Raw genomic sequence first — 19,957 nt, forward strand, 5'->3', positions numbered from 1 at the left:
AGTCTTCCGTTCCGCGACTGTACATCTCACGCCGTCAAGGGGGTCGCGGAATATTGAGTCTTGAATGTCTTCACAACAGGATTATTCTGGGTACAGCACATGAAAGAGACCCTCCTCTTAAAATGGTCAGGAATCACGAAAAAGTGGGCAAAGGAGCATTTCTGTACAAAGCAGCGGAGGAGGCTGCTGAAACACTCGGACTTGACTTCAGTATTAGGGGTGAGCAAAATGCATCAAATCTTATCTATCTCGAGTACTCACTCCTGAAAACCCGGATTAAGAAAGCACAAGAGAAAAACTTTCGTGAACAGCTCCTCGATAAGAGGATGCACGGTATCTTCCGGTACAGAGGGTTTCATTTTTGCATGCCAAGACGGTGTCATTTTCACCTTACCATACCGTCGCCACATATTGAGCCAAGACATTCCCGATGATAGCTGCAGGGCGTGCCATGCACACCCCGAGCATTTAGCTCACATACTATCTAGTTGTCTAACTCACGCGGGAACGACCTACATTCAAAGGCACAATAAGGCACTAAGAGTGCTTTATTACCATCTCTGTCACTCCTACGGCATTCACCTTAATATCGCTCCTCTAAATGCTCCTAGGGAAATTGAGTCAATTGTCGAGAATGGGAAGTGCCGCATATACTGGAACTCACTCACTTTAAATAGTGAGGGAAGAACGAAGGGAGCGTCCTCGGCCAAGAGTCCGAGAGCGCTCTCCCGAACAGCATGAGGAGGATCCCTTCCTCAGATTCTTTGAGGCACTGGAGGCACCCGCTGAAGATGTGTGGGACAAGTATAAGTCAATAGCGCTGTATTAGATATGTGCTGATACAAGAGCGCAAACGAAAGAACACATTGCGACAAGACTAGCCCTTTACATGAAGTCAATCACGCCAACCATCCCGCCGGGGTTTCTTATGATCAGGAAAGCGTGCACTCAGATACCTTCCAGTAGGAGAAAGCAGAGAAGAAAGGAATATGCTTTGTGTCAAGCTCTCTATAACAAGAGCAGAAGGAGATGTGTGGATAATACATTAAACGATTCAACCGAGGCCACACAGCCCAGAGGAGAAATCATGGAACCATTTTGGTGAAATGTCATGACACAGCATTCCGAAGCCGAACCAGAATTACAAGAACATGAAGTCCAAATGAATGACCTATGGCAACCCATTTCACTAGAAGAAGTCATCAAAAATGGAGTCAAAACAAAAACTGCTCCTGGCCCTTAACGGGTAAAGATTATGGAAAGTTTCCGAAAGGAATATTGACCTGTATCTATAACCTAATCCTCTGGACAGGAAAATTGCCGGATAGCTAGCTAGCGTCAAGGACCATTTTCATCCCAAAAAAAGGTCACGAAGATGAACCGGAAAAATACAGGCCAATCACAATTCCATCTGTAATTGTAAGAGGATTACATAGAATCCTAGCCTGCAGATTGGAACAGGCGATTCACATCAATGAACGTCAGAGAGGCTTTAGAAGTCATATTGATGGGTGCAGGGATAACACCTTTCAACTTTACTATATACTGAAACAACAGCATCAATGTTTCAAGCCTCTTTATATTACATCGGTGGATGTCGCGAAAGCGTTTACATCTGTTTCACATCCGGCATTAATAGCAGCTATGAAATCATTTGGAGTACCAACAGGATTTGTAAAATTACATTAAACATGTATACAGCCAAGGGTTCACAGTTCTACAAGGACATGGATGGATCTCCGACAAAATATATCCGAGAAGAGGTGTAAGGCAGGGCGACCCGTTGTCCTCGCCGATATTTAACATTCTCATGCATCGACTTCCCGAAGCCCTACCTAATAAAGTAGGGGTAAAGGTCGGAGATCGCAGTGTCAACGCTTCAGCCTTTGTAGACGATGTAAACCTATACGCAACAACATCGCGAGGCTTACAAATCTTGTTGGATCGGCTAGTGGAATTTCTTTCGAAGTGTGGTTTAACCATAAATATCGATAAAAGTTTCACTCTCGGCTTTAAACCGTCTCCTAGAGACAAAGTCTCTACTATAGACATTGACACACAGTTCGCAGTGGCTGAAAGAAGATAAAGAGTGCTATCCAGAACGGACTCATGGGTGTATTTGGGAATATCATACACGTGGGCTGGGAGAGAGAGAATCTCTTTAAGTGAAATCCTAGTAAAGGACTTAGAGAACCTAAAAAGGGGCCCTCTAAAACCACAACAAAGACTTTTCGCTCTCCGTACATACGTGATCCCAAAGGTATACCATCAGCTTGCATTGGGCAACGTCATGCTCGGCACTTTAAAAAGTGCCAATTCCTGTCGATTTCGCATCAGTGCAATACCCACTAAGTCAAGAACAGCCAGAGGAAGATTCAGATAGAAGTTGCAGAGCAGGTTGCAGTGCAACGGAAACTTTGAATCATGTTGTTCAAAAATGCTTCAGGTCCCATATGGCTCGCGTCAAGAGGCATGACACGGTAAGTAGCTATGTTGCGACGAGGCTGCAAAATTTAGGCTTTATGGTTCAGCAAGAACTACATATAAAAACTCATGATGGGATCAGGAAGCCAGATATTGTAGCTACCAAGGAGCAATCGGTTTTGGTTGTGGATTCACAGATTGTAAATGAGCAATTCGATTTGCAAAAGGCTCATTGCAATAAGGTGAATTACTACAAGCAAAACCCGGGAATAACTGCTTACGTGCATGTAACGTGCATGTAACGTATATTTCCCTGTATTGAGCATTAATAAATAATCAAACTTCCCAATTCTCCATAAAGGGATATTTGAAGTATCAGGATAAAATCAAATAAAAGAAAAAAGTATTTGAGCACAGAAATGTTATTTTCGAAATGGTAGAGTAGAACATGGTTTTTGTGAGTGATATGGCATATTGGCAGTTTTCAGCACATGAAGTTATGCTACACAGTAAGTTTGACTACCAAAAATTTTTTTGCTACTGCATAACAAACCTTCAGTTAGATAAACTGCTTCATTAAAAGATTTTTACAGTGTCTTACTCCTCGTCTGGTGGAACCGCCAAATATGTCAAACAAGACAAAGATTCTACTCTATAGACTTTTGCATGCCACTTACCCATCGCAATAATAAATGTATTACCTGAGATTGATGACAAAATGAAGTCGAAAGTATAGTATCATGGTACTCTTGATCAGCGACTACATTTGCTGGAAGAAATTCCTCCTCCTCCATCTAAAAAAAAATCGATATTTGAAAGATTCCTTTCCTTGTTGCGGTCCTCTATTTATCTTATTTCACAATTAACCTAATTTGTAATGCATAAAAAAGTTACTCTGAATATATAGATCAGACGTTCCTGTGCGAAGGACAAAAATGCAGGGACCCTCCGTCTCTCTTCTAAGCTTACATCGTCAGAAGAATAGTCTTCACCATTGAAGAACCTCCAAATAGACAGAAGTAGCTTTCTACCACTTCTTCGTTTTTCTAAAGCTTCAAGCAAACTAATCGCTGTCAACTGTGCTTGTCGTACTGTATAGAGAAATGAGAGTACCTAAACCATTTATATTTTGGTTATCATCTTGTAATACATCCACTGTAAGAAATTTAAGAACTTTTTAGCATTACTTGATTTTTCATTGTCACTGAAAATATGGGAATGTATTGATACAAAGGGCCTTCAAGCTCGAGGATTTGTTGTCGCACTATTGCGGTCCACTGATTACTTGATAGTCTACCACGACTCAGGGCGACGTCGTCCATACAACTTTCAACCTCTGATAAAATTTCTGTCAAGCACGATTGTGAAAACACCTGTTATAGAAAGATGGGGTATGTATTTCGCACTTTCTAATGAAAGAGGAATAAGTTTAGGTCCAAAACAGTGTACCTTCGTAACCCTAAAAAGCATCAATGCATTTTTAGGTGCCACTAAATCTATTCTCATGAATCGAGGCAAAAGTTGCTGAAATATGGCTGTGTATGCTAATAGATTATTTGCAACAAAGGACACCCATTTGGCAGAATCATATATCTTTCCTTTTTCTTCTTCTTCAAGTTTTCTAAAAAAAATCAATATGTTCTACCCATATGCCTAATTTTGCATATAAATATATATCCGCTAAAAAAAAAACAATATTTTAGGTAATAAAATTACAATCGGAGGTACTAACCCTTCTTCAATATATCCAACTCCTGGCATGTATCTCCAAGGTTGAATAAAGCTTAACCAAGCTTCCAAGATCAATCTAAATGAACTGTCAAGAGGCCAATGATGAATGGCTTTTTTCAAAAAAAGGTAGATTTTGCCTTGCACAGACGGGAGTATTACTCTACACGAGTACAAAAAATTAATAAACGTTATTAATGACAACTTCAACTGGATACCTGGGTTTAGGTTTTATAATAATACGCAGGCGCCAGGATAATCGGGGTTTCCGTGTTATTGAGAATTAATATCTGAATAGGGTTGTTTCGCAATTGTATATCAAGTAATTTTTGAATTTCCAATTTTAATTTAAGCTCAGAGTACTTCGTAAATTTTTAGCGTCATTTTGTTCAGGAGGATTTTTTTCAAAATATAAACCGAGAAAACTCATATTCAAATTGTAATCACGTGACATGAAAGTTGGCAGAAGGGTGACAGGGATTCTCAAGTATTCAAGTCAATGCGCAATTGGCTTCTAACCAAAATTATGATAAATAGGAAGACCTTCGAATTATGCATTTTTTACAGAATGTACTTCTTTATATGTTTTAGTCAGTCCCATGGTACCCTGAAATGAAAGTGACGGAAATGTTAATCGCGAACGATGGTGGCGTTGCCTATCCTTTTAGGCCGAAAACTATTCAAATGCATGGGGAAAGTGTCACAAATGTGAAGTTTTGTGCTTTTTCAATTATAAAACCAAACTTTCTCGAATTTTTTTCTTTAGAATTAAAACAACTGGCCGTATTATGAAACAATTTTCGTTTTTATGACACACTAAATTGAGCAATTGAACATAAAAGCAAATATAGCGCGCAAAGCAGTGGAAAAAATTTGTGTGTGAATATTATGATCTATATCCGTAAACTCATATAAAAAGATGTTGCCCTGAAGCTTTTATGTTCAAAATAATATTTCAGTATCTGCATTTCACAGCATGTTCAAATTGAGCAGCCATGCGACCCTAAGAATTAAATTTTCTCGGTTTGGTTTTTCGAACTTTCTGATAATTAACATACTTATATGTAAAAAGTAAGATTATTTAGTTGAAAACTTTTCAGATGTAGATTTTATTAGAATTTTTGTTTTACCAATTTCTTTGTGATATTTTTAATAATAATTGTGTTTCACAATACGTACATCGGCTATTTCAAAGTCCGTACCCAGAAAAAAAGAACCGATAGAAAGCGAGCCGGTTCGAATTGCGTATCTGTCATTTGCAGATTGAAGGAATAAAAATGCAATCGGTTGGCCACATTTTTAATCGGTCACCTGTACGCGGTGCTTCAAATGTGCCATTCCACATTCGTCGAAATTCTGAGTGGATAGAGTTGAATAAGACTGACAAACCTGAAATAATTCCTATGAGATAATTCCCTAATATGCAGATTAAAATTTTAAAGTATTAATTTTTTCGAATGAGAAACATGAGGTAATAAATTTAAAAATGCTGATTAATAAAAAATTACAGAAATTCAAATTAAATAATACTGTGATATATTATAATGATGCAACAATTTACTTATAAATTCAATGATTATTTATTTGTAATTCTCTTTTTACATTGGTTTCAATAGATTATCCTGTAGAGGAATGATAAAATTTACACTGAATTAAGCTCCAGTGACATTCAACTTATTCAGTACACATGCTAATGGCTGCAGGGAGTCCACTTGTTATATAACATACAGATTGTAACATATTCATTTTTCAGTTTCAGTGATAACGGGTTTTTATGTACGTAAATTAAAAGAAAAAATTCAGATTTTGATTTGTAAAATATATAAATAAATTTTTAACATTCTAAGGTGGTGTGATGCAAATATGTGAAAAAAAATGTTCAACAAAATAAAAAATAAATGCCTGAAAATAAATAGTCTGTAAATGAAAGTACACTACATGTATGCCAGGATTTTCTTAAAAGTTGCCCATCAAAATATTTTTTAATAAATAATTTAAAACATTTGAATTAAATTTGTTTTATTTAGGCTAATAATTTTCTATCGGAACTATCGTTCCTCGATCGGTTAATATTGATTTATAATCGCTACTCAATGGGTCATAGAACAAAATTACGCGACCGATTAAAAAAGTTGTTATCTTATTCAAAACTCACTCTAACCTATGGGCGACTATTTGTCATTCCCATGACAGACACGCAATTCAGAAAACAACAAAACCCATTCAAATGCAAGTGAATATATTTTTGTTTCCTGGGTACTTATGAAAAAAGGGACCGCGCGTTTTATAACCCACGGAACGGCTTGTTTCCATTGTATGTACCATTTAATGAGACAGCCATTTCGGAAAGACTCTAATCCGGTTTTGTTGTTAAAAGAGTGAATTTGCACATTGAACGACACAAACAATACAATAAATGTTACACGGAATCCATGCGTTTATAACGATACAGGTTATGAGGTAAATTATTTACAAAATTTGCACTACATTTAAACTAGCCTATAGAACTAGCATACTCATCAGCACGCTTCAATGAAATGCAATTAAACTTGTGTTAATTGTTTACAAAATATTAATTTTAGGTAAGGAATTAGATCAGTATAATATTATGTACAAGGAAGAATCGATAAAGGAGAAAAAACTGAATAAAAAAAATTTTAGGAAAATAATATAAAATACTATTAATATATTTAAATATTATAATCTCATAATATTATCGGGGATAGCAAAACAATTTCCCTAAATATTCCTGGAACGTTCGGAGAATACCAAAAAATGTTCCAGGAAGGTTCCCGAAAGTATGAATACGTCCGCGTATCCATGAAGGCCCCAAAGAAGTTTCGGGGAATGTTTGCAAAAATTTTCGCTTTATATTAACTCGATTAGTTGAATGAATTCAATTTTTCATAACCATTTCCCGAACCTTCCTGAATATGCGCATATTTACCTACTTCCGGGTACCTTTCTGGAATATTTTTCGGAATTCTCGGAGCCTTCAATTAGAATGTTCCAGGAATGTTCAGCGAAACTTCTGTGCTATCCCTATAATATTATAAAAAAATAAATATATAAATATATATATGTATATTATTATAAATCTATTATGAGTTTTTGTTAAGCTTTTACTTGGGTAAACCCGGTTATACATAATAGCCACGGACTAAGTCAAGTGACTGATGAGATTAGAATGTTATAAGTTAATTCAACTAATTTAATACGATGCTTAAAACCTCCTGCGATGATTTTGTAGGTATACAATTACGAGCGGCCACGAGCGTTGGAGGTGACAACAGTCACCTCTAGATGCTTTCTTAGAGCAGCATATGCCACTCCACGGGTTTTTAGTCGCTCGCTTCCTGATGGTCAAGAAAGTTTCTTACAATGCGACAGGAGTTCAATAAAACCCCCTTCTGAGCTCCTGCCAATACCCTACTGACTCCTAAATATTCAAGATGTTCAGTGCATCTTGCTTGCACATTGCCTGTAGCCGAAATCACAATGGGATGAATAGATGCATGATTCACATTCCTGCATATGGTCTTTACTTCATGATTTAACTCGCTATAATTGTGGATTTTGTTTGTATAGGTTGACTGCAAATTTCGGTTAAGCGGGCAAGCAATGTCGAGAATGTAGACTCTTCCACCTTTTTTCTCGCATCACGATATCAGGTCGATTGGCCCGGATGTAATGATCTGTTTGGATAGTAACATCCCAATATAAGATGTAATTTTCGCTTTCTAAAATAGGCATTAGAATGTATCTATAGAAGGGCATCCATTCTTTTAAGAGTCCTAGGTTTAGGGCAAGTTTTTGATGTATAATGCCCGCTACATCATTATGTCTGTGCGTATATTCCCTCTGAGCCATTACGCGACAGCCATCAATAACGTGCTCGATGGATTCGTTGGTATCTCCACATAATCGGCACCGGTCAACCACGTCTTTATGTAACACGTGTTTGAGATAATTCCTGGTGCTGACAACCTTGTCCTGCATTACAATGAGGAATCCTTCCGTCTCTGGATATAGGACACTCTTTCTTAGCCAAATATTAGATGCCTCACTATCCACTTCATTTTGATCCAACGTTTTGGGGTGTTCGACATGGATGACTTTCTGTCTCCATTGTATTTCTAATTCCCCTATGGTTTCTGCCCTGATATTCAAAGGCCAATCTGAAGTCAAATTTAAGGGCGTGTAGTCAAGATCCGCTTGACAGATGGTCCTGTAAAGCGAAACTTTTCGTTTGCTGTTAAAATAGTCTCGCAACTGTATAACTTGTGACTCACACAGTTTTTTGACATCTACAACGCCCCTACCCCCCTGAATGTCATGGTAGAGCTACCCTTTCAATCGCTGAATTTCTATGGTGCATTCGGTGCTTCGACATTTCTACGCGAACAATTCTGTTTAACTTTTCAAGGTCGTCGTTAGACCATTTTATGGGCCTGAAGGAGTACGTGAGGACAGGGATGGCATATGTGTTTATCGACCTGATTTTGTTTGCCGAGTTGAGAAAAGTCTTCATAATCAATCTGAATCTTGTAGTGAAGGCAGTCGTTAGGCTTGTCTTAACTATCGTATGTTGAATACCCTTAGATTCAAGAATACCCCGATATTTATATGATTCGCCTGCAGCCATTGCCTCGATGTCATTTTCGAACTCGTTCTCTAACTCTGCGGTTCCTAATTCCCCTCTGATTAAATACACTGTTCTACACCTATCTAGTCCGAACTCCATGTGGATATCATTAGAAAACTGCTGTGTGACATCGATCGCTTGCTGCAGTTTCTGGGCTGAACTAGCGTACAACTTCAGCTCATCCATGTAAAGAAGATGGGTCACTTGATGACCATCCTCACTATCATGAATTCTGAACCCATGATAAATGCTGTATAATGTTTTGCTCAATGGATTCAATGCTAAAGAGAACCATAGTGCACTGAAGGAGTCTCCTTGAAATATACCCGACTTCAAGCTTATTGATCTAGTTATCCTTGGTTGTCCATGATCAAAATACTTGATTCTTGTACCCCAGAGCCTCATCGCATGGCCTAAAAAGTCAATAATGCGTGGGCAGATTTTTTAAAGTTTTAAGACTTCAAGCAAATAGTCATGCGGCACGGAAAAAAACGCTTGCTTGTAGTCAATGTATGCCATGTGTAAGTTCCTTTGATGCTTGCGAGCTTGAGCCATGCCAACAGCGTCTATTGTGTCTAGATATTTACAGCCTCGCAAATTTTAGAACATCCTTTTTATTCTTCTGTAAGAATGTCATTCTCGTCACAATGAGAATGTATCTTATCTGCAATGATAGCTGCAAGACATTTATAAATTGTTGGAAGACAGGCTATCGGTCGAAAGTCAGATGGATTTTGAGCGTCTCGTAACATATACGTAGTACCCTGGAGCTTAAAGCCGGGGCATTCTGGTTCTATTTGCTTTTTTATATTGAGTTACTCGACCCAATTTGCACCTTACTTTGCTAACATCCATATCCAACCTGATCTTCCATGATGGATCTCGATCCCTTGCTGAGACAAAAACTGCATTTGCAGGCCTAGTTTTCCGGCCGAACGTTTTAACGGTTGCCACAGCTGCACAGTATACAAGAGTTTGCACCTCTTACGCAGTTTGTGCTACGTTCAAATACGTAGGTAAAACCTTGCTCTCGAGATGTGCTATTAGTGCACGCAGATAATTTGTGATGTTCATTTTGGAAGAAAATGCCTAAGTGTTGGTTCTACATATCTGAACTCTAGTAAAGCATGAAGAAAATTCCTTTGCAGATGTTGTCGTTTTGCTGGGATTTCCCTATCCACATCATCGTTAGTAATATCCGGATGTGGTTCTAATGGATCCGGTACATGATGATCATTATCCCTAGCACCTATGCCTTCAGCATCAATCAAGTCTTCGTTATCCACATCTTCCAAGGCGAGTTCATCAATAGAAAGCTGCTGTTCCACTTCCATTTTGAAAGCAGCTATTTCAACAGCCAAAAGCAGTCTGTTTACAGATATTGAGGTTTTTTGAACTGCCAGATTCTGCTCATTTATTTTCATGGATAGCTCTGAGTATTTAAGTAAGAAGAGTCTATGATGTTCTCTCCTCACACTTTGCCCACACTTCTATGCCAAAAAATAAAGGCGCATAACATCTCTGTTGATATGGTATGTCCATTTTCGTCGGTTTTTTGGTTGCTGAACCTCTGCCTCTGCCTCTGGTTGTATAAGGCCATCCACCTCTGGAGGATGTGGTGGTGTTGGATCATCAATAGGTTGAGGAAGAACATAAATTGCTCCTGCTTGACCGTTTGAAACGGCTTCCTCTGATGTTCATTGCCGTCGCTTTTCCACGTCAAATCAACCTGTTGTTTAATCTCCATTGCTCGGTCTTCTGTAACGTGCAAATTAGCCCTGATGTCCTTCACCGTAGCGAGAAGATCTCTTAGTGCGACTTTTTGTATATTAGGATACTTTGCAGCAAATTTCCTTCTTAAATTGTATCCTTTTTCCATTTTCGTTTCAAACTTCGCACTTTTATAATAGAGACGCACCAATTCCTCTTTCATTGTGGTATTCCAATTGATGCTCTCCCACAGCATTTCTGTCGAGGTGGTTAGCTGCAAATAGCTAACGCTAGCCAAAACATCCTCAGTAGGCACAGTTGATTTTCCACTGCATACCGTTTGTCGCAGATGTTCTTGCTGGCCAGCTGTTTGATTAGTGAGATCTGCCTGACCATCTCACAGCTCACCATCATCGCCAACATCCCGAATGCTGTGACCCCCAGCTGTGGCTCCAGGGACGCCCCAACGATCCTCGGGAAGCGACAAGCATTTTTTTTTAGTTTTATTTTATTTTATTGAAGTTTTATTTTATTTTATTGAAGCATGCTGGTGAGTATGCTGATTTTATAGGTTAGTTTACATATCATAATACGCACACGGTGATTATTCCCAGTTTTCCTTAAGATAATTTTATTTTAATATCATTTGTATCAAATCACTTCGGCTACTGGTTTGAAAATGATCAAAGTTTCGAATAAGGTAAAGATTTTTAATATTGGAATTGGAATTTATTTTTAAAAATCCAATATATCTAGACTATTATCAACATCTGCCTCATAATAAGGCCAGCGACCTTAACGTTTAAGGCTTTTAGACTGAAAATTTGTCAAGATTTTACTTTGTGATGAACGGGAATAATGGGATATAAGTGTGTTGTTTTTGGATGCAATTCTGATTACGCGAATTGATCCAAGAAAGTGCAAGTTTATACCGTACAAAATGACACGAAAATAATAAAGATCTAACAAAGAGCTATTTTGAGAGTTAATTTTGAATTAAAAGAATATAATTTGTGCAAAGCTTTTTGGCTGTGAGGATATTCTTACGGAGCATCCGATAATTCGAAAGGATGAATCTGTTCTTATTAGAGGGGTACATATTTTTATCTGTATTATTTTTCATCTTTTCCCATTAATATTGGTAAAACAATTTATTGAAGTTATCATCACAGAATTTTAAATTAATTTATAGTCTTTACGATTGTTTTTAAAGATCGCAATCTTTTATTTAATTTGAAAATAATTGATAAAAACGAGTTGAATAAAAGAAAAATTTTAATTTTCAACGTGATAATGAGTAAAAACATGCATGGTAACTTTTTTTTAAAGTAAATTATTCGCAACACGAACTTTGAATAATTTGAATAAAACAATTTATTAAAGGTGTTATCAAAAAATTTGAAAACACATAAAATTCATTGCAATCGTTGGCTTGAGGTGATGTCAAGGTAGCACATCATATCTGGCCTCTTGGCGACCTTTTTCTAATTTTCAGCACCGGTCTGGATCTCGAAACACTTCACAGTGGAAGAAAATGCACTTCTTTCGTTCACGAATATCCAGAGCCTTCAATTTTGATCCAATTTTGAATTTAAGAAAATTTAAGTTCATTAAATTCTGAAGAGCTTGACGCTGCGAACTTTAGTTTCCTCTATTTGTTTATTAATCATTTTTTCACTTAAAGTATATAAAAACTGAAATTTTGTACATACAAATTTTTTAGGGTTTATTAACTACTTTTGTAAACTTTATATTGTCTTAAATGAATGTTTAGGGACTCACAGAATACAAATAATTTGTTCATTATACCATTTATTTGTTATAAATGAATTTTATGAACAAATTGAGAAATAGTGTTATTATCGGTGACAAAATTTGTGTTTTGCTAAAAGTGCTTCATATTAGTGTAGGAATGACATTTAATTACAAAAATTATTGAAAAATATAATAACCATTGTTATAAACAATTCTTGTAGCAAAATATTAAAATTTGAGATTTTGTCAAATTATGATCTCCATCAATTGCCAGAACGACTACAGGTATTCCTTAAAATAATAAATATTTATCAATATTTGATCAAATATAACAATTTAAATTTTTATACATAAAATAAATAAAACAATTCAAAATTGTGGCTCTTTCGCATAGACATTTGTTTTGCACAGGAAATGTTTTAAGCTGTTAAAGGAATGACTGCTAGTCGCAAACATATTTAAGAATTTAACAATAACCATTGTTATAAATAATTCTCGTAACAAAATATTCAAATTTAAGGTTTTATTCAATTTTAATTTTCTTTAATCGCTAGAATGGCAACGGATATTCCTAAAAAAATGTATCTTTGATAATATTTAGTAAAATATAAGAACTTAAATGTTTATAAACAATTTAAATAAACAAATTCCAAATGTTGGCAGTTTAGCTTGGAAAAGATCGGGTTTACAATCGCAATAGATTCAGAATGAATCATTAGACTGCATGCAAAAATTCACTCAATAAAAAATCTTTTGACAATAACCCACCGACTTGGTAGGCAAACCCCCAATTTTTCAAAGATTCATGTCAGAAAACTGGATCGGCAATGAATGCAGAAAAAAGGACTTTTTGATGAATTTCAGATTTTCGAAGTATTTCTTCTTTCGTAACTGATACATGGATCTGAACTCACTAACAGTTTGTATGCTAGATCAGTGTTAGTAGCAACACGAGAAAACTTGCGTGAATTAAACTCTCGAATATTCTTGTAGCCTTTATTCCGAGCTTTACCTGCTTCTTCGGAAAACTGTTCAATTGGTAAGGTAAAATGTTTTATAAGATCAGGTCCATGCAATAATATATTATGGACAGTTACAGGCATGTAGTACCACGGGTATAAACGTACGTACAGTTGTGCGGTGTCCATAGTATATGTTCCAAATGTTGTTAAGTACTTGTTAATTTGTGCAGAATGTTCGCAAATATTTCCACAAACTCCTGGTCTATCCCTGTAATTTTTACTGTTAGTTCAGAGTCTGTAAAACACCTTCTTGCGGTATTCTTATAATTGGATATGCCTGAGCCGTATTTTACTGCATCTATTACCAGTCCTGTCTTCTGATGAAAAGCTCTGCAGATTCGAGTCGTCGCCTTCTTTTGCAAATCTTTATATACATCCATATCTACTCGCCATTTCTTAAAATCGAGGCGATAGGCTATATGCAAAAGATTTTCCATAAAGTGAATCCTAGCATGAAGTGTTGACGATCCATAATCATATGACTTGATATTTATAACTTTGCCTTTGACTCTATCTAAGTCATTCATCTGTTTAGGTGTCGCTTGACAAATGTAGCAAGTCATAGATGATAAAGTTTCAGAAAGAGTCTGTCAAACTTTTTAGTATAGCATCGCCAACTTCATACCAGGTTTTATCACAAAAGTACCGAAATCGTTCTTTATTATTATGGGCTTCATTTTAACGATTTCTTTTTGAAGTGATGATATTATTGAATTAGTCTTTTTCTGGGGTTTCTTTTCCGAATTCATATAGTATAGGCCTAGAATATGATTTTGTCGATGGATTAGGATATGCCCACACTACAGAATTTATCGAATTCTTTTAGCGAAGTCGCAGTGGTACCATTGAATTTGTGAAGATACTATTATTCGCCATATCTGGATCATCTTTCTCTTCCTTGTACGTATTTTGGCTGGAAGAACCTTCACAACTACATTTCACAATTAACTTCAAGTTATGAGGTTTTCTTGTATCCGTAAATTGAAGAGAAATATCAAGATCTTTAAAACCCGAGATATCGTATGGAGTAATAAAGATTTTGTTCCGATTGTGAAACCCTTTTTCGTTACTTTAAGCGAATGCAGATAACGTTCTTCTTTAGCTTTTGCCAAATTTTCGTATGCTGGGTAAATGTCAGCATTTCTCTTTTATACCTGCATAAATAATGTGATACTGACTTTTAGATAAATAAGCTTCCTCTATTATCGCCAAAGTAAGGAATCGGGAAATTATTCACATTTTCATTTTCATCAGAAGGTTAAATTCAATTCATGAATTCTGATATTTTCTTCCTATCACATAGATTTAATGAGAGTAAAAAAGCCTCTCTTATTACGATGTCAGTATATTTTTCGTTTTGTCGAAGTAGAACATTCTGCAAAGTCGCCTGAGTTTGGCCTTCCGCATTTGTCATTACTTTCAGGTGGAAATTCCACGATAAAATATGTGTTCAACCAACCTGCAAACTTGTTGTCGAAAAATAAATGCTGAAATCTGCGATTTTCTTTTAAATGAGGGATAAAATCATGATTTAATTTGCTTTTAACCTTTTTCAATTGTCTACAGTTTAAACTAAATTCTCTTCTTAAATACTGCGCCAAATTTCCCAAACCTCCATTGGAATTATAAATAAAACAATCGGATAGGGTCTTCTTGAAAACTTTTAAAGTATCCATTTTGTCTTAATGGAAAACCATTTATTGGACGAATATTAAACCCAACAAATTGTTTTTCAAATTCTTAAAATTATTTAGTACTTGTATCTATTGTTAACACAAAATTCCAGAATTAGAAAACTAAACAAAGAAAGAAGACAAATATAATGTAGTGCAGAAAAGAATAAAACTCTGAGAAGAAAACTCTTAATCCAATGCACATATTTCTGAAAGAGAATATTGAAACAACTGAAAGTTATTAAGACAAAACATAACTCTGGATACGATGGCTACGGAAAATAATTCTATTTCTCAATTTTTAATTTGAAGGAACCAGATTTTTTGCTACGTGAAACTACCGACATCTGAAATGTTTTATCTTATTTGTTTATAAATATTCAGATTGTTACATTTTACCAAATATTATCGAAGATATATTATTTTCAGGAATATATGTACCCATTCTAGCCATCAAAGAAAATTTAAATTTGATAAAACCTTAAGTTTAAATATTTTGTCACAAGCATTGTTAACAACAGTGGTTATTGTTAACTTGTCTAATATTTTTGTGACTAATATCTTATTTTTCTAATATCAAATTTGTTTATAAAAATTTAAATTGTTACATTTTATGAAATATTATTAAATATTAATTATTTTAGGGAATACCTGAAGTCGTTCTGGCGATTGAAGGAAATAATAATTTGAAAAAATCTCAAATTTTTATATTTTTCCACAAGAATCGTTAATAACAATGGCTATTATAAACATTTTAATTAGTTTTGTAATTAAATGTCATTCCTACATTAATATGAAGCACTTTAAACGAAAAAAATTTTTTGCCGATAATAAGACTATTTCTCAATTTGTTCATAAAATTTGTTTATGACAAATAAATGGAATATTAATGAAATTATTTGTATTCTATGAGTCTCTAAAGATTTATTTAAAACAATATAAAGTTTTCCTCAGCAGCCGTTAAAGCGTAAAAAACTGTTATGTACACAATTTCAGTTTTTCCATACTTTAAGTCGAAAATTATTAATAAACAAGTAGAGGAGACAAAAGTTCGGAGCGTCCAGCTCTTTAGAAGTTAAAGAAATTTAATTTTTTTAATTTGGAACCAAACCAAAATTGAAGGCTGGAAATTTTTGAACGAAAAAAGTGCATTTCCTTCCACAGCGCGCTGTAGTTCTAAACCAGCGCCTTATACATTATGTTACAGTGGTACATTTAAATTGAATAGTGTATCAACTCTGTTGCGCCCTACCCTTTGAGGTCGTGTCGAATTCAATATGTATGGAGTCTAATTGTCAACGAAACATGCGGGTGAAAACTCCTGTTAAATTTGGATTGTAATCTAATTTAAATTTCTTAAATATTGAAACATGCGGATTCAACTATTTCGTTTAAATTTATTTCATCAGTTTAAATTTATTTATTTTACTTGTTTATGAAAAAAGTATGCAATGGTTAAAAATATTTGTGAATAAAAAAAAGATATCATGAAGAAATTCTTAAAGTAACGCATAGTAGCGTACGTTACTTTGCATTGCAGTTATCCAAAAATTTGGAACACAGTAGAGCGCCTTCGACTCGATCTCCATGGTAGGGCGCAATTAAACTGTTGTTTTTTTAATGCAGATTATGGGAAAAACGAATTTTCAACAATATTAATCACATAATTTATTAAAGTTATTATAAAAAAATTATAAAGCAGTTTAAATTATTTACAATTGTTTTTAAAGGTATTGTTCACAAATACACTTTTTATACTCTACAACTTTATCAATATTTATTTATTGTATAAACCCAATTCTTTATTTTATAAAACACTACAAATGTTCGACTTATTTGTAATAACAGACATTTTTTATAACATAACTAATTTTTATAAATGTCTTATAATGAAACAAAGTGAATTATTTTCTAGCCTTAAAAATATATCTAAATTTTTATAATTTAGTTCAGTTAAGCGTTAATTTTAATTTTCAATAATCATTATAAATGTCAACAAAAAAATGTAATTGAAATGCACTATTTCCACAGTTTACCATATTTACATATGTCAATGCTAAAAATTTAATGTTAACTTTGTAGAATTATTATATGTACTCTGTGAAAAGTGTATTCCTATTTCACCATCAAAATAATGTTGTTTTCACTTTGCATTAGTACTTATTAATTTATTGGATGTTTAATAGGCTACATTTGAATAAGTTTCGGCCTTTAAAAAAACAGCCAACGCCGCCACTCAGCCGCGTTCAAATCTCATGACACATTTATTCTAAAACCTTTTATAGGAGAGCCCTACTCCTGACTAGAATGAAAGGTAATCTATCAGAAAAAAGAGCTATTCTATCGAATATTAGTGAATATTCCCCTGGTTTTATTACTTAAATTGAGAGTTTGTAAAAAAGTGAGGTTATATCACCATGTTGACGTACACTTGCAAAGCCTAGCTATTTTTGTGACATTCTCGATAACAACTTTCACGAAAACCTCTTCGGTCAACAATATATTTCCCACTGTTCACGTTGATACAAACAAAACGAACAAAAATGCATGCAGAGACATAATGTAGGAATCACTTATACCTAAGCTGTGATTGGTGAAAAATCATTCCCATTTCACCGAGCAGGGACCCTGCAATCGACGTCGTTCAAAAATTCAAATGTCAAAATTGCAGTACAAATTGTGAACAAAATGCATAAGATATTCTATTAATCTTTATGGTTTATTACAGCTTTATTCAGAAAAAATTTAAATGGATAGGCATGTAAACGTTTCCACATAAAACAGTTTGAGTTAAATTTGTATTTGTGTAGAATAGATAGCAATTCATAAATTGTAACTAACTTATTCAATACGTTACATTGAATACCAACATTTTTTTAAAAGTCGGTAGTGGGATCGAAGTTAGTAGAAGTCGCGATGAGTGGTAGTATGATAAATAGGAGGGCACTATATTGTTTAAAAATATGTAAAAAATAACATATACTGATAACACGGAAAAATTTTAGCTTTTTGTACAAGCAAATAAAAAAGCAAGAAAGTTGGCATCATGATACTGAGACGTTTACCTTATATGAAATACGAATTTTACGAACTACACTATAATGATATCTAACTTTGGGAACAACTTTATTAGTATTAATAGAATTAGAAATGAATAATTTTACCCCAAATATAAAAGGCATTATTTGTAAATTATATCCACCCTGAAAAATGAGTTTCTAATATCAAACCAAAACTTGGACAAAATGTAGCCCTACTAGATAGCACATTACAAAAAAATTTGTTTCGATTGGATAAAAATTGACGGAGATGGTGGGAGTGGGGAAATTTTGGATTTTGTGCTAGTAGTCCCTATTTCGAATATTCTAAACTGCTTTCGTATGGATTATACAAAATTATGTCCTATATGTTTTTGATAGATTTTTTGATGGTCTATCTAATGGTTGTAACCATTTTTTTATATTGAAAATTTCACCTCTTTTTTCGAAATCAAAAATATTTTGGATTTTTTAAAAATTTGAACCTATTTTTTCTTTTCTTTTTTTTTCCTTAAAATAAAGATCAAAATTTTTTGTTTCGAAACCTTGAAGGACAAAACTTCCTTTTTTTTGTTTTCGAGAATTTAAATAAAGAGTAATGCAATTCATCGAATGCGCTCGTGACCGCTGGGACACTCACTCGGCGGAACATCTTCAGACTAATACAGGGTTGAGTCTGTCTTCATAGTATTTTAATTCCTGCATTACAGTCACTGCAGAGATGTAATCATAAGGAAGTAAATTTAAGTGTAATTATCATACATAATCTATTGCCTTTGATTATGTGGAAGATTTATTCTTTTTTTATTTAGTGCACTCTGTTGCAGTTGAAAATTTCTTTAACTACAATTGCCGATCTTGGTAAGGAATAAACGAATGATACTAGTATCGTTGATGCACTGAAAAATCTTGGTTTGATCATTTCTGAAATTACATCATGAGTTCCTTTGCTACTAAAACAGGCAACTGTGAAGACTACTGTAATGCAAGTTGTAAAGAAACTTATGTTTTAAGTTCAGAAATGCTAAAACTAAGATTTGAGAGCTAAGCAAAGATACCAGGCACCTTGCAGAATCATTTATTTGTTCCTTACCAAGATCGAAAATTTAAGTCAAAGAAATTTTCAACTGCAACAGAGTGCAATTTATTCAAACAAAAAGAGAAAGAGAAGTAATCCTCAAAAGAATCAAAGGCAACCAACAAAGCAAAAAAAAACATCACGTGCATACTAAGCCACGAGCCAGGATAGATTTATGTGTAAAAATCTTCGGTAAACGTTGACTGAAATTGCTCTTATATGTAATACCGTACAACAGTTTTCAGCCATATACTTTCCAATAGGTTGAACAAGCACCCAAGTTTTAATAATAATAAACTGTAAATTTTCTTTCAATTATTGCATGAAAGGTGATAAGAGTACAAATTTTATGGGCATAAATGAAAGGCAGCATGTGTTAATTTTACTAGAAGTCGTTTGAAAAACGCCACATTTTAATGTTATTTTAAGAAAAATATACATATTTTCAGTAATAACAACTTTCGTATTGTTTTGGGGCTAATTTTGAAGATAATTTTCTGCATTATTTTAGTGAAGTAATGAGATATATCTATAATTTTTTATCTTTGATAAAGTGAAATCTTGGACTTGGTTTAAGAAAGTCATAGAAATGGAAAAATAGTTAACTCCCAGGAAAATTTGTTTCAACAATTATTTTAAATTTTATTTAATTTAGAATCAATTAAATTTGTTAGAATACTGTACTATTAATTTTTTTTAATTCATTTACGAAGACCTCGCTTATATCAATATCGATAAGTTCTTTAAAAGTTGTACGAACTCGAAAGAATAACTTTCACTTTTCCGTATACATATCAATATGCAGAAAAAGACTGTACGAAGTCAAAAGAACATTGGCGGATCCAGAGGGGGGCGATCGCCCCCCCCCCCGAGCTCTAAGTTTT

At 34.4% G+C, this 19,957-nt stretch overlaps 1 protein-coding gene across 3 annotated transcripts in view; it reads right to left on the reverse strand.

Annotated features, from left to right (window-relative positions):
* Window positions 1-19,957, reverse strand: part of LOC117182042 (sphingomyelin phosphodiesterase 4) — a 55,338-nt gene that overhangs the window by 13,891 nt on the left and 21,490 nt on the right. For 2 of the 3 annotated variants that reach the window (XM_033375061.1, XM_033375063.1), the window contains exons 7-11: window positions 4,157-4,315; window positions 3,874-4,045; window positions 3,612-3,797; window positions 3,319-3,537; window positions 3,126-3,218 (exon numbers count right to left, since the gene is read on the reverse strand). In XM_033375061.1, the coding sequence (XP_033230952.1) occupies window positions 3,126-3,218; window positions 3,319-3,537; window positions 3,612-3,797; window positions 3,874-4,045; window positions 4,157-4,315 (829 nt within the window). The remainder of the gene's footprint in view (window positions 1-3,125; window positions 3,219-3,318; window positions 3,538-3,611; window positions 3,798-3,873; window positions 4,046-4,156; window positions 4,316-19,957) is intronic. The other variant, XM_033375064.1, reaches the window with a different exon arrangement.

This window comes from Belonocnema kinseyi, chromosome 10 (assembly GCF_010883055.1).
Source record: "Belonocnema kinseyi isolate 2016_QV_RU_SX_M_011 chromosome 10, B_treatae_v1, whole genome shotgun sequence".
NCBI classification, from domain to species: domain Eukaryota; kingdom Metazoa; phylum Arthropoda; class Insecta; order Hymenoptera; family Cynipidae; genus Belonocnema; species Belonocnema kinseyi.